At 48.3% G+C, this 14,773-nt stretch overlaps 1 protein-coding gene across 1 annotated transcript; it reads right to left on the bottom strand.

Annotated features, from left to right (window-relative positions):
* Positions 1 to 527: 527 nt before the first annotated feature.
* On the bottom strand, positions 528 to 2,702 carry LOC115795019 (myosin-2 heavy chain-like). Its single transcript, XM_030750772.1, has 2 exons — positions 2,545 to 2,702; positions 528 to 1,878 (listed from the first exon to the last, which is right to left on the bottom strand). Exon 2 carries the CDS (start codon positions 1,871 to 1,873, stop codon positions 719 to 721), a length of 1,155 nt encoding a protein of 384 aa, XP_030606632.1. The 5' UTR covers positions 1,874 to 1,878; positions 2,545 to 2,702; the 3' UTR covers positions 528 to 718.
* Between the last annotated feature and the right edge of the window lie 12,071 nt (positions 2,703 to 14,773).

Here is a 14,773-nt window from a genome sequence, read left to right as displayed (position 1 = left end):
GGGACACTTCATAGGACCAGTAACTTCTGTGATACACAACTGTGAATAAAATGAGTTGTACACCATTAATGGAGCCATGAGGACATACACACAAAAACACACAAAGGAGTTAGTGCTTCCTCTCGTCCTGTTGTACATACTGACAGAAACCTCTTTTGTTTACTTTGTATTCCTTTATTATATGAAGACATCAAAACACATTTCAATCACATTTAACAACTAAAAAAGGAAACTTAACAACTAACATTTAGGAAACTCAACCACTAAAAAAAGGAAACTTAACAACTAAAAAATAAGAAACTTAACAACTAACATTTAGGAAACTCAACCACTGAAAAAGGAAACTTAACAACTAAAAAAAATAAGACACTTAACAATTAAAATTTAGGAAACTCAACCACTAAAAAAGGAAACTTAACAACTAACATTTAGGAAACTCAACAACTAAAAAAAAGAAACTTAACAACTAACATTTAGGAAACTCAATCACTAAAAAAGGAAACTTAATAACTAAAGAATGGGAGGAAATATAACTTGAAACAAGTCAAAAAGGAGATGGGAAAGATAGAGGAAAAGGGAGGGAGGAAAAATGGAAGGTTAGGGGTGTTAAAGAGAAAGGTGTGGTGGGAGGAGGGGGGGCATGAGGAGACAGAGGGAAGGAGGAGACAGAGGGAAGGATGAGGAGAGGGAGGGAAGGAGGAGAAAGAGGAAGTGGACTTCAAGTCTTAGTGGATTTCTTCTGCTTCTTCAGCTCTTTCATTGTGTTCAGCAGCTGCTGCTCGGCCTCTTTCACTTTTCCTTTCAGTTTCTTTTTGGCCTCTTTTGCTTTCACTTTTAAATTCTTCTTGGCTGCTTTGTGTTCTAGTTTGAGCTGTTTGAGAGCTCTTTTACACTCTTTTGCTGTCATTTCATTCTCGGGCATGTTTGTATTTATAGAAACTTCTATTTTTTCCTCCTCTAGTTTTTGTTTTGTGGCCAATAATTCATTTTTTAGATCTTCTGAGTCTTTTTTGACCATCAGCTTTTCTTTAATTTCTTCTTGGAGCACATGCTGCACTTCCTGCAGTTTCTGCTTCACAGTTTTGGTTTCGTCCTCTGCCCGCTCATGCATCTCCATTTCCTCCTCTTCAAATGCTTTGAATAATTCTAACAAGTCCTCCTTTATTTTCCTATTTTCATCTTTAGCCTCCAGTCTTGCTTTGACTTCCTCCTCTAGGGCTTCTTCCACTTCCTGTAGCTTCTGCTTCACAGTTTTGGTTTCGTCCTCTGCCCGCTCATGCACCTCTCTTTCTACCTCTTCAAATGCTTTGACTAATTCTAACAAGTCCTCCTTTATTTTCCTATTTTCATCTTTAGCCTCCAGACTTGCTTTGACTTCCTCCTCTAGGGCTTCTTCCACTTCCTGTAGCTTCTGCATCACAGTTTTGGTTTCGTCCTCTGCCCGCTCATGCATCTCCCTTTCTACCTCTTCAAATGCTTTGACTAATTCTAACAAGTCCTCCTTTATTTTTCTATTTTCATCTTTAGCCTCCAGTCTTGCTTTGACTTCCTCCTCTAGGGCTTCTTCCACTTCCTGTAGTTTCTTTTTGAGATCTTCCGCATCCGTCTCCACATGCTCTTTTCCTTTTTTTTCTTCTTCTAATTCTTTCTTTACTGCTCTCAGCTCCTTCTTTATGTTCTCTACTTCCATCTTTGCCTCCATTTTCCCTTTTTCTTCCTCTTTAAGTTGATGTTGAACTCGTTGCACATCTTCTTTGAGCTTGTAGTTTTCCACCTGCAGGGACTTAAAGGCCTCGCGCAGCGCGATAAGCTCTGAGACGGTTGTGAAGGGCGAGGCGCTCACCAGTCCTGCTCCGGAGTTTGGCCTGTTCATTGCGGCTTTTCCACCAAGAAATGAAGCAACAGATCAGGACAGAATTATTAGCCTCCCATGAAAATGTCTTTTTTTTAAAGTGCTGTTACAGTTTCTTCTCAATCGATTTGGAGCAATTCTCACACTTTTGTCACTCACAACTCTCCAGCTCTCATTTTCTGAATATTGTCCAGCATTGTGTTAGTGTTTCAATCAAATGACCTCAAACTTTTTTTGAGGTTGACCGACCAACAAGTGTACCTAATAAAGTGGCTGCTGAATGTATGTAGCATGGCTTTATGGACTATACAGTAGTTGATGCCATGTTCTCATATTGTATCTGTTCCCCTTGTTTTCTGAAGCATATATTTCACAAGTATCATTTTTCTTTTCTCCATTTCAGGAATTTAATAAGGTTTCAAATAAATGCTTCACATTTCATCTTTGTGTCTGAACACGTTTTACTCTCTGTTAGACCCACATTTTTGCACCTTTTGTGAGGTTTTGATTCAAGTCAAAACAATCTGATGCCTTTTGCACAGGTGAGTATAAGTTATGAAAAATGCTTTAACTGTTTGGAGAACTGCATTAAGAGTGGTGAAAATCACTTTTCTGCTGTGAGAATTGGGCCAAATCAACTGAGAAAAGTTTTAATCAAAGGAAGAAATTTGTAAAAGAGGAAATGAAGCTACCTTTCAGATGGTACGAGTCAAAGCTGTGTTCTTCCAGTATTTTGTTGTTGTGCTTTCGCTGTGATAATTTCTGTTTTATTTGAGATGCTGAGATGTCTTTTCTGCTGTGTTGTCTGTGGTCTGCTGTGTTGTCTGTGGTCTGCTGTGTAGTCTGTGGTCTGCTGTGTAGTCTGTGGTCTGCTGTGTTGTCTGTGGTCTGCTGTGTTGTCTGTGGTCTGCTGTGTTGTCTGTGGTCTGCTGTGTTGTCTGTCTTGTTTAAAAATGCTGAAACTAAGCGATGTGAGTTCTACTGAACATTTTGTTTTGAAATTTGTAACAAGCCCCGCCCACATAGAACAGTATTGTCAGGTGCTCCTGTTGCCGAGCAACAACAGCTCTTACTGACCAATGGACACTGCCATGCAGGTACTGTTTCTGCAGGTACTGACAGGTAAACTCTTAATGGATGACCATCGACTTCAGTGACAGAGTCAGTCTGAAGGACTCAGTCAGTGAAACACAGCACGTGATGAAAACCAGCACCTGAATATGAAACAGGCCGCCTCATTAAATAAATGTGTGTTATCACAGCACTATTGCCTGTTGTAAAGTTAGGAACCAGTGGTTTTTGCTCTTGGCTTATTTTGCTAATGAAACATGTGACTGTGATACATATGATTAAAAAAAAAGAAATCAGGAAGGGGGCAAATACTTTTTCACATCACTGTACATGTTGGATTTGTTGAGAACAATAAAACATGAACAGGCTGCCAAGCACTTCCTGCTTTTAGTGATTTAATGAGGTGCGGTCATACACACACCTGTCAGGTCTGATGTGTTTGTGTGGACTCCGGTAACTGAATCATATGCACATATTTAATGACATTTATTGCATCTGTTCAGCCCGTAGTGTTGTAGTCAAGACCACCTAACCCGAGACCGAGACAAGACCAAGACCAGAGGGTATCGAGACCGAGACAAGACCAAGACTTTTAGGGTCCGAGACCAGTCGAGACCAAGACCGAGGGGGGGCGAGACCGAGACAAGACCAAGACCAGTGCCTGACACTACATTGTCATGTCCTGGGCCGTTGGCCCAGCGTTTTGTGTTAGTTTATTTCCTGAGTGTGTCCTCCCAGTAGGTTGATGTGTTGTGATATGTCTGCGTCTCTGTCCTGAGTCTGTGCCTGTTGTTTAGTCAGTATGTTCCTTGGTTTGTCACTTCCTGTTTATTTTGACAGTCTGGTTTTCCTGTGCTTTGTGTTCAGCTTTGCTTCCCCTGTGTAATTAGTTTCATTTGCCTCACCTGTTGTTCCCTGCTGTTTCCTCTTGCCCTGATTACCCAGTGTGTATTTAAGCCCTCAGTTTCCATGTGTTCCTTGTCGCGTCGTTGATGTTGTGTGCCCGTGTGTTCCCTGTGTTTGCCCGTCGTCTCCCTTCCAAGATTTTTGTATTTGTTTTTCCCCTGCTTAAATAAATCCCTTTTAAGTTACGCTGACTTCTGGAGTCCTTCGTGTCAGCCATTCCTCGCCTGTTTCCTCCCCGGCCTTGACAGAACGACGCGACCAGACTATGGACCCCGCGGATACCAGGAGCCCCTCCGAGCAAGAGGAAGTGATTTTGGAGCTCATAGATCTCTCCAGGAACATCATTCATGCCACTGATGAACCCCGTCAGATTATTCAGGCAATTTTCTGCTGCAGACTTTTTTCTTCCTCCACTTGGCTCCTCACCCATCCTGACACTGCCTCCCTTGCCCATTCCATAATCATGCTCCGGAAAAACTTACAAGCTAAACTGTATAATATTGGTCGCCCTGTCCAGGGCAAGGACACAACCTTTTTCCTCCAAGCCATCACTAATTCACCTCTCCTGCAGCCGGTCATCTCACCTCCGTCGTCTCCTCCGCACCACTGCAGCTCAGCACCACAGGCGCTGCCTCTCTTTCCGGATCCGCCGTCATCCCTTCAACTCACCTCTCCCACCTCGTCATTTTCATCCTTTCACCCACAGCCCACCGCCTCCCCAGACCTCTCTTGGCTGCCAGATGATGTGGAGATTATTGATTCACCTCTGCTGGTGGACATCCTGGATGCTGAGAATCGTGCTTCCCACTCCAACAGAACGCGAAGGAAGCAGCGCTCCCGGCGTCGCCGTGCTCCTCCCCAGCCACTCTCGCCTCAGTCAGCTGTAGCGCCTGCTCAGTCGCAGTCTTCCCAGTCAGCTGTAGCTCCAGCTCCCCCTCAGTCGCAGTGTTCCAAGTCAGCTGTAGCTCCAGCTCCCCCTCAGTCGCAGTGTTCCCAGTCAGCTGTAGCTCCAGCTCCCCCTCAGTCGCAGTGTTCCAAGTCAGCTGTAGCTCCAGCTCCCCCTCAGTCGCAGTGTTCCAAGTCAGCTGTAGCTCCAGCTCCCCCTCAGTCGCAGTGTTCCAAGTCAGCTGTAGCTCCAGCTCCCCCTCAGTCGCAGTGTTCCAAGTCAGCTGTAGCTCCAGCTCCCCCTCAGTCGCAGTGTTCCATGTCAGCTGTAGCTCCAGCTCCTCCTCAGTCGCAGTCCCAGACCCCTCAGTTAGCTCCAGCTCCCTCTGTTCACCCTGCTCCAGCTCCCTTAGCTCCAGCTTCCCCTGCACCTGTACCTGTTCGGCGGGTGGGGGCAGCCACGGACGGGCTGACCTCGGCACTCGCACCTGTTCCGCGGGTGGGGGCGGCCACGGACGGGCTGACCTCGGCACTCGCACCTGTTCCGCGGGTGGGGGCGGCCACGGACGGGCTGACCTCGGCACTCGCACCTGTTCCGCGGGTGGGGGCGGCCACGGACGGGCTGACCTCGACACTCGCACCTGTTCCGCGGGTGGGGGCGGCCACGGACGGGCTGACCTCGACACTCGCACCTGTTCCGCGGGTGGGGGCGGCCACGGACGGGCTGACCTCGGCACTCGCACCTGTTCCGCGGGTGGGGGCGGCCACGGACGGGCTGACCTCGGCACTCGCACCTGTTCCGCGGGTGGGGGCAGCCAGGTCCAAGCCTTCGCATCGGTTTTCTGTGTTAGCTGCAGCAGCAGGGTCTCAGTCAGCTCTAGCTCCAGTCGCTCTCCCTCGCCTTCAGTCAGCTCCAGTAACTCTTCCTCGGTCCCCAGTGTCAGCTGTTTCAGTGCCCTCTCAGTCAGTTCCCTCAGCCCCTGTCTTAGTTCCTTCGGTTTTGGTCCCAGTTCCCTCAGCTCCTGCTCCTTCTGTAGCTCCAGTAGTGTCAGCTCCCTCTCAGGCCCCAGTGTCAGCTAGCTCTCGGTCTGTTTCCACGCAGCCAGATCTCCCTAGCTCTCGGTCTGTTTCCACGCAGCCAGATCTCCCTAGCTCTCGGTCTGTTTCCACGCAGCCGGATCTCCCTAGCTCTCGGTCTGTTTCCACGCAGCCGGATCTCCCTAGCTCTCGGTCTGTTTCCACGCAGCCGGATCTCCCTAGCTCTCGGTCTGTTTCCACACAGCCGGATCTCCCTAGCTCTCGGTCTGTTTCCACGCAGCCGGGTCTCCCTAGCTCTCGGTCTGTTTCCACGCAGCCGGATCTCCCTAGCTCTCGGTCTGCTTCCACGCAGTCTGCTCTCTCTCGCTCGCAGTCTGTTTCCACGCAGCCAGATCTCCCTAGCTCACAGCCCGCTCTCTCTGGCTCCCGGCCTGCTTCCACGCAGCCAGTCGTCTCCCGGCCTGCTTCCACGCAGCCAGTCGTCTCCCGGCCTGCTTCCACGCAGCCAGTCGTCTCCCGGCCTGCTTCCACGCAGCCAGTCGTCTCCCGGCCTGCTTCCACGCAGCCAGTCGTCTCCCGGCCTGCTTCCACGCAGCCAGTCGTCTCCCGGCCTGCTTCCACGCAGCCAGTCGTCTCCCGGCCTGCTTCCACGCAGCCAGTCATCTCCCGGCCTGCTTCCACGCAGTCCCCTGCACCTCGGCTATTCCCCGAGCAGCCCCTGCTGCTCAATAAAGCAGCAGTGTGCCCTGTTCCGCGGTCCCAGCCTACGCATCCGGTGCCTCACTATGTAGGCCCCGTTCAGCCCATGGGCTCAGCTCAGTCCGAGCCGATGGGGGTCTCCGCTCACTCCGAGCCGATGGGGGTCTCCGCTCACTCCGAGCCGATGGGGGTCTCCGCTCAGTCCGAGCCAGGGGGTCCCGCTCAGTCCGAGCGCTCCGTGCCAGAGGGTCCCGCTCAGTCCGAGCCGATGTGGGGCTCCGCTCAGTCCGAGCCAGGGGGGCCCGCTCAGTCCGAGCGCTCCGCGCCAGAGGGGCCCGCTCAGTCCGAGCCGATGGGGGTCTCCGCTCAGTCCGAGCGCTCCGCGCCAGAGGGTCCCGCTCAGTCCGAGCGCTCCGCGCACGAGGGTCCCGCTCAGTCCGAGCGCTCCGCGCACGAGGGTCCCGCTCAGTCCGAGCCGATGGGGGTCTCCGCTCAGTCCGAGCCGATGGGGGTCTCCGCTCAGTCCGAGCCAGGGGTCCCGCTCAGTCCGAGCGCTCCGCGCCAGAGGGTCCCGCTCAGTCCGAGCCGATGTGGGTCTCCGCTCAGTCCGAGCCAGGGGGTCCCGCTCAGTCCGAGCGCTCCGCGCCAGAGGGTCCCGCTCAGTCCGAGCGCTCCGCGCCAGAGGGTCCCGCTCAGTCCGAGCCGATGGGGGTCTCCGCTCAGTCCGAGCCGATGGGGGTCTCCGCTCAGTCCGAGCCGATGGGGGTCTCCGCTCAGTCCGAGCCAGGGGGTCCCGCTCAGTCCGAGCGCTCCGCGCCAGAGGGTCCCGCTCAGTCCGAGCCGATGGGGGTCTCTGCTCAGTCCGAGCGCTCCGCGCCAGAGGGTCCCGCTCAGTCCGAGCGCTCCGCGCCAGAGGGTCCCGCTCAGTCCGAGCGCTCCGCGCCAGAGGGTCCCGCTCAGTCCGAGCGCTCCGCGCACGAGGGTCCCGCTCAGTCCGAGCCGGTGGGGGTCTCTGCTCAGTCCGAGCGCTCCACGTCACCCGAGGGTTCCCCACCAGAGCCCGGGGTCGCCCTTCTCCGCCGCCGCATGCCCCGCGGTCGGCCTCCAGTGTCTGCTCCCCGTCGCCGCCGCCGCATGCCCCGCGGTCGGCCTCCAGTGACCCCTCCTCGTCGCCGCCGCCGCTGGGAGCGCGGTCGGCCTCCAGTGACCCCTCCTCGTCGCCGCCGCATGCCGCGCGGTCGGCCTCCAGTGTCTTCTCCTCGTCTCCGCCGCCGCCGCTGGAAGCACGGTCAGCCTCCGGTGCCTGCTCCCCCTCGCCGCTGGGAGCGCGGTCGGCCTCCAGTGTCTCCTCCTCGTCGTCGCCGCCGCCGCTGGGAGCGCGGTCGGCCTCCAGTGTCTCCTCCTCGTCGTCGCCGCCGCCGCTGGGAGCGCGGTCGGCCTCCAGTGACTCCTCCTCGCCGCCGCCGCTGGGAGCGCGGTCGGCCTCCAGTGACTCCTCCTCGCCGCCGCCGCTGGGAGCGCGGTCGGCCTCCAGTGACTCCTCCTCGCCGCCGCCGCTGGGAGCGCGGTCGGCCTCCAGTGACTCCCCCTCGTCGTCGCCGCCGCCGCTGGGAGCGCGGTCGGCCTCCAGTGACTCCCCCTCGTCGTCGCCGCCGCCGCTGGGAGCGCGGTCGGCCTCCAGTGATTCCTTCTCGTCCTCGTCGCCGCCGCCGCTGGGAGCGCGGTCGGCCTCCCTCGTTGGGACTTTGCTTTGTGGCCCCTTGGCCTCTGCGGCCTCCTGAACTGTGTGTTTTTTGTTTTGGATTTCCCACTGACTCCCCTGAACTGTGGACTGTTTTTTCCCCTGCTGTTTTTGTTTTGTTATAGCTCCTGGACTGTTCCTTGTTTCGACCCCCTGTTTTGGACGTTGGAGCTCTCCTGCCTTGTGCCGTCGCGTTTTGTTTCATCCGGTTGTTTTTTTTTTTTTTTTGTTTTCTCATCCCCGTGTTTTTGCTCTGGTTTTTGGACTGTATTCAGCTTGTGCCATTGCTTTTCTTTGTTCGGTTCCTTGTGCTTATTGTTTTTTGCCCTTGTGCTCTACCCTTGCTCCAGTGCTTCCTTGTGTTTTTGGGTTTGTTCCTGACTTTGTTTGCTCCCTGTCTGTTTTTGTTTCGGGCCCTCCTTCCTGGTCCCCCGCCTCCCGCCCTGGTCTGGTTTTGTTTCTTGTTTTGGCCGTCGGGAGCCGGCCTTTGAGGGGGGGGGTACTGTCATGTCCTGGGCCGTTGGCCCAGCGTTTTGTGTTAGTTTATTTCCTGAGTGTGTCCTCCCAGTAGGTTGATGTGTTGTGATATGTCTGCGTCTCTGTCCTGAGTCTGTGCCTGTTGTTTAGTCAGTATGTTCCTTGGTTTGTCACTTCCTGTTTATTTTGACAGTCTGGTTTTCCTGTGCTTTGTGTTCAGCTTTGCTTCCCCTGTGTAATTAGTTTCATTTGCCTCACCTGTTGTTCCCTGCTGTTTCCTCTTGCCCTGATTACCCAGTGTGTATTTAAGCCCTCAGTTTCCATGTGTTCCTTGTCGCGTCGTTGATGTTGTGTGCCCGTGTGTTCCCTGTGTTTGCCCGTCGTCTCCCTTCCAAGATTTTTGTATTTGTTTTTCCCCTGCTTAAATAAATCCCTTTTAAGTTACGCTGACTTCTGGAGTCCTTCGTGTCAGCCATTCCTCGCCTGTTTCCTCCCCGGCCTTGACATACATGACACAATAAAATGTGAAAAATGATCAAAATCACTTCTCAAATTGATCTGAAAGATCCGCATTCCCATAAAATTACCCTGATATTAAAAACTCACAGCTCAAATAAATATAACCATCTTTATTTAATACTCCTGGGTATTAAATAAAGATCATTTATCACAGAATGTAAAACAATTATTCATAGTTCATCACAATAGTCTTAACTATTCTCTGCCTTTCATAAACTATGCATAAAGTTGTGTTGTTTTTAAACCAACAACCTTTGTAAAAATGGGTGCTTTTTCAAAACCACATAGCTAAATGTGTAAAACTGAAAAAATGGCAAACACTCATCGACAGAACTAAAGCCTTTAATCTTATACAGATTAAAGCTGCAGGATGTAACTTTTATAAAAAATCTGGTTTTTACATATTTGTTAAAACTGTCACCATGTCAGACAGTATGAGACCGATAATCTGCGAAAAAAATGGAGCTCCTCCACCTCCTCCCTGAACCGCTCCCAGTCAAAAACAACCAGTCAGACCCAGGAGGAGGGTCTTAGCACTGTCAATCACTCCTGGTGTATGCTGCTCAATGTAGTTGTGTGCAACACTTCATAATTTGGTATCGATCCTATGCCACAGGGCCATTATCACCGATACTGATACCAATACTTTTTAATAATTATGAAGAATTTCCATGAAGTGTAACTGGTTTGAGATTTTTTTCCTTTGGATCATTAATTAGTTAAAACCCAGGATAGAATTGGGCAAAGTTTATATGTAAGTAGAAAATACTTTATCAAAATAAAAGTTATTGTTCTGAAACAATAGAATAAAACAATTTTCCCCATACATTGATGTCTGGAATTTTTTTTCATAAATTAAGTGTACAAAATCATCACTCAAGAACAAATGCAAACTTTTTTCCAGGTAGATTTTTCAGAAAGTATAATAAAAAAATTTAATAAAAAATGTCCCTTCATTCACTAATTTTCTACAAATTTACATTTAAATTTGATTTAAATGTTTCATAGCAAAATCCTTTTTTTTCCCAAATAAAATATGTGTGCATCACATGACAGTATAACAAAACACTGTGGGGAGGGGAGGAGCAAAGTGCTCTGTGCTGTGACAGGAGCCACACTTAGACAGTCAGCTCGCATCTTTGATGAAACCGCAGCACTGCATACAGGAGAGAAACTGAAGCCAAAGTATCGATCTCATTACACTGATATTGATCAATACCAATACAACGTTGGCATCCATATTATCGATATCAGGATCAATCTGCCCACCACTAGCTCAATGTACTAATGGCGGAGAAACAACTTACTTACTTCTCTGCTGTTACCATTGGTGGTGGCCATGGTAACTTCCGGGTTCTAGCAAGAAATATTTCTCACCCCAGCACTAATGCTAATGCTAATTAGTAAGCTAATACTAACCACCAAATGCCGCTCCCACTTGTTAATTGAGTGATGGGGCCTAAGACATAACCAGAAAGCAGTAATCAGTTTTTTTGGACGTGTAATTACATTTCTCAAGGTGCATGTCAGGTTTGCTTCAGAGAGGATTTTCAGTTATACACAAAGGATCAATGCAGAACTCTAAATCAGGCCTTATTAGATTGATAGAATGATCATTTTTACATATAATCCAGAAAAGTTACATTTATACATCACGCATTTAATGTGTCCCAGAGTGCCGTTTCCTTCCACTGTGTTTGCAGAAATCACATAAAAAAATACACAACAAAAACATAGTCCAGATTCCTCGGCTGCTAATAGCATTTCCTACATTTGAATATCAGCCACCATATTGTGAGCATAAACTATCACGTTTTTAATGCAACAATAGGAAGTGACATCATCTTGCTGGGAACTGTAGTATTTTATTCTTGAAGGCCTCTCATAGCTCTACTGGTGCTGAAAACTAATGTTTGACTATGGCTTTCTGAATACAAGTAGGGCTGCAACTATCAATTATTTTAGTAATCAAGTATTTAATTGATTATTCCGTCAATTAATCAAGTAATTGGATAAGAAATAATTTTTCATTTTAACAATTCATCAGCTTATTTTAACTTCCGTACTGCAGATGTTTCTCTGTGTGAAACAAACAGTGTGGATGGAGCAGCTACAAAGTTCTCTGTTCTTCATGTTGTTGATCAGGTGGTTGATAAAAACATTTTGACGGAGCCCCTCTGTACTGATGGTGGTGGAGGGGGCACCGAATGATTGCTAGTGCTAATGGCAGCCCCCCTTTCCCCAGTACACTGTGGTTATAGATCTGTTCTGGTGGCTACAGCTGACGTAAAGAAAAAAATAACAGCTGACATCCTCTGCACAACACGCGCGCACATTCAAACATGCGCACTCACAGCACAGAGAAGTGGGGGCGTGAAAAAACATCTCAGCGATCCACTCGTGTTAAAGGCTCGTTTTTGTTTTTTTTGGAAATGCTCCGCTTACACAGAGACACCTGAGCTGCAGAGCTGAAACAAAACATCAAAGCAACAAATTTGTGTCGAGGATTTTTAATAATCGAATTGCGTTATTCCAAGAATCGTTGCAGCCCTAAAACTTGCATTAAATTTTTAGTTTGTGTATCAAAATACATGAAGGTTGGTATTTACCTTTCATGCTGGGATTTTTTTGTTGAATCGGAAGCCTGAAATTTTCCTTTGATCTTCATTTTCCCTCTTACTTCTCTTCGTGTTCATGCGGTTATTTCGATTTATGCAGCACACGCGTGACCATAGTGAGATCAAACGTACACACTGTGAATGAAACTGTCCGTGCTCTGTGGTAGATTGCAAACTGCGGTGAAATGATACAGGCGTAAGCAGCGATAATAGCAGCGACCTAGCCGGGGCGGAGTCTGTGAGGTGCGCTCCTTTGAGAGGCAGAGGAGCGCAATATTTGTGGGATTTGAATCAGTACGTTTTGCATCCAATAAAAGCAAAGATGTTAACAAATAAATTGGACAGTATTCTGGCAATTTAGTGATATTTCCACAGCTGTGGTCTTGACTGGTCTTGAAATAAAATCCCGAGTCCTCAAGGTCCGAGTCCATGACAAGACCGAGACCAAATGCGGTCGAGTCCATGACAAGACCGAGACCATCAAAAAGCGGTCTCGAGACCGGTCTCGAGACCAGGACCGATCTCGAGTACTACAACACTATCAGCCCGTGAACCTATGAAACACCATGTGTGACATCAGCTCAGCCGTCTTCCTGCCAGTTATTCAGCTTTGGGTCAGTTATAGTTATAGTTATGTTATAGTTGAAAACAGGTAAAGGTTTAAAGCAGTGCCAAAGCTCGCTTTGAATTTGTGAGCAGTGTCAGAGCCAGCTTGACTCAGTCAGAAGCAGCAATGATTTCTGAGCTGGATACAGGAAATATTTGAGTAATACAAGTACCCGTCTTTCTGTCTGTTGCATCTGCCTCTGGTGATAGTTGTTGAACTGAGATGATGCTGCTGTTCAACAGGTACTCAATAATGATGTTGAACTCCTTCAGGATGGACTACAGTCTGCTGCCATGGTAACAAATATACATTTTTAATTACATTCATTGTCTATAATCTCCAGTGAACCTATAAAACACCATGTATATCATGAAATACTGAAATTAAGCTCAGCTGTCTTCCTGCAGTCATCTCAGCTCTGGGTCACAGGTCAGTTTCCTCCTGCCAAACTAAACCTTTATTGTTCTCAGCCTGCGGCCTAAAGCTGAAATGACTGGTAAGAAGGGGACTGAGCTCGTGTTCAGGGACATGCTTTTTATATATAAATAAATGTAATTAAATTAAAGTGATATAATTTAGTTTCCATGGATCCCACAAACACTATGACCTGATAAGGTGTGTGACTGGGCCTCACTAAATCCCTAAAACCAGAATGTCCTTGGCAGCCTATTTATGACTTCAGGGTTACACTTATCTAAACAATAACCAAATATTTGCTGTATCTGACTCAGAATCATTGTAACAATTACAACTGAGAACAAGTAAAGGTCCAATTTAGCAGGAGGAAATGGACTTGATTACAGCCATGCTACAGCAGACCTCATGTTTATCAGAGATGTTTAGCTGTAGCTCAGGAGGTAGAACAGGTCACCTACTAATCGGAAGGTTGGTGGTTTGATTCCTGGCTGCTGCGCCAGTGCAGCTGTTGGGAGACTGAATATGTGTGGATGTCAGATAGAAATCACTTTGCCCTGGAAAGAAGTGCTTGTGAATGAGGCATGTACAGTAGAAAAGTGCTATATAAGAACTGGTCCAGTTACCATATCAGAGCCAACATAAGGCTGACAACAGTAACAAATGATTCTGAGTGCGATAAAGGCAACACACTGATTATGCTTAACATTATGACCATTGACAGGTGAAGTGAATAATCTCTTCATCATGGCACCTGTTAGTGGGTGGGACATATTAGGGAGCAAGTCAACATTTTTTCCTCTAATTTGATGTTAGAAGCAGGAAAAATGGGCAGCGTAAGGATTTGAGTGAATTTGACAAGGGCCAAACTGTGATGGCTAGACCACTGGGTCAGAGCATCTCCAAAACTACAGCTGCTGTGGGGCGTTGCCAGCTTGCAGTGGTCAGTATCTATCAAAGTGGTCCATGGAAGGAGCAGTGAACCATTGACAGGGTCATTGGCAGCAAAGGCTCACTGATGCTGTGTGGGCCAATCCAACAGATTAGCTACTGTAGCTCACACTGCTGAAAAGCTTAATGCTGGTTCTGATAGAAAGGTGTCAGAATACAAAATGCATCATAGTTTGTTGTGTATGAGGCTGCATAGCAGCAGACCAGTCAGGGTGTCCATGCTGACCCCTTTTCACTGCCAAATGCGCCAATTACGGACCAGTGAGCATCAGACCTGGACCACAGAGCAATGGAAGAAGGTCACCTGCTCTGATGAGTCAAGATTTCTTTTACATCACGTGGATGGCCGGGTGTGTATGTGTGAGTGTCACTTACCTGGGGAACCCTTGGCACTAGAATTCACTGTGGGAAGAAGTCCAGCAGAGTCAGTGTGATGCTTTGGACAATGGTCTGCTGGGAAACCTCGAGTCCTGCCATCAATGTGGACTTTGAAACTTAAAACTAATTTAAAACTGGTTCTGTGCTAAGTAATCTGTTGTGTGTTGACTCAACGCTGGTTCATCCCTGTGTTAGGAGCCTTTTTATACTTCGATGAGTCATAGGTCAGAGTGCAGAGGCTTAACACAAAAAATGGTCATGTACAAGGACTGGACTGAAAATGAAAAAGCAGCCAGTGTCCAAAGAACCGTGAAAGACCTTCAGAAATCTGGAGAACAGTTCCTCAAGAGTACTTTAAAGTTACGAGAAAGTCTGGCTGCTTGGGAGCAAAATTTTAAAAAATATGTGGTCACGTTTTTGCACAGTACTGTACATGTCAACTTTTGTTCAATCAATTACATAAAGAAAAGTTCTGGGCTGAGTATTTATTGTTTTCTCAAAAAAATCCATTTTTCTTTTCGTGACACCACAGAGTCTCCCTCAGCAGATGTACATGGTAGATAATAATTTGGAAACTGTCATATTTAACTAAAAATAGCATTTATGTGACAAAAGAA

Source organism: Archocentrus centrarchus, chromosome 16 (genome assembly GCF_007364275.1).
Source record: "Archocentrus centrarchus isolate MPI-CPG fArcCen1 chromosome 16, fArcCen1, whole genome shotgun sequence".
Taxonomy (NCBI): Eukaryota; Metazoa; Chordata; class Actinopteri; order Cichliformes; family Cichlidae; genus Archocentrus; species Archocentrus centrarchus.
Note: the sequence above shows the minus strand (reverse complement) of the source record. Positions and strands in the feature narration are given on the sequence as shown.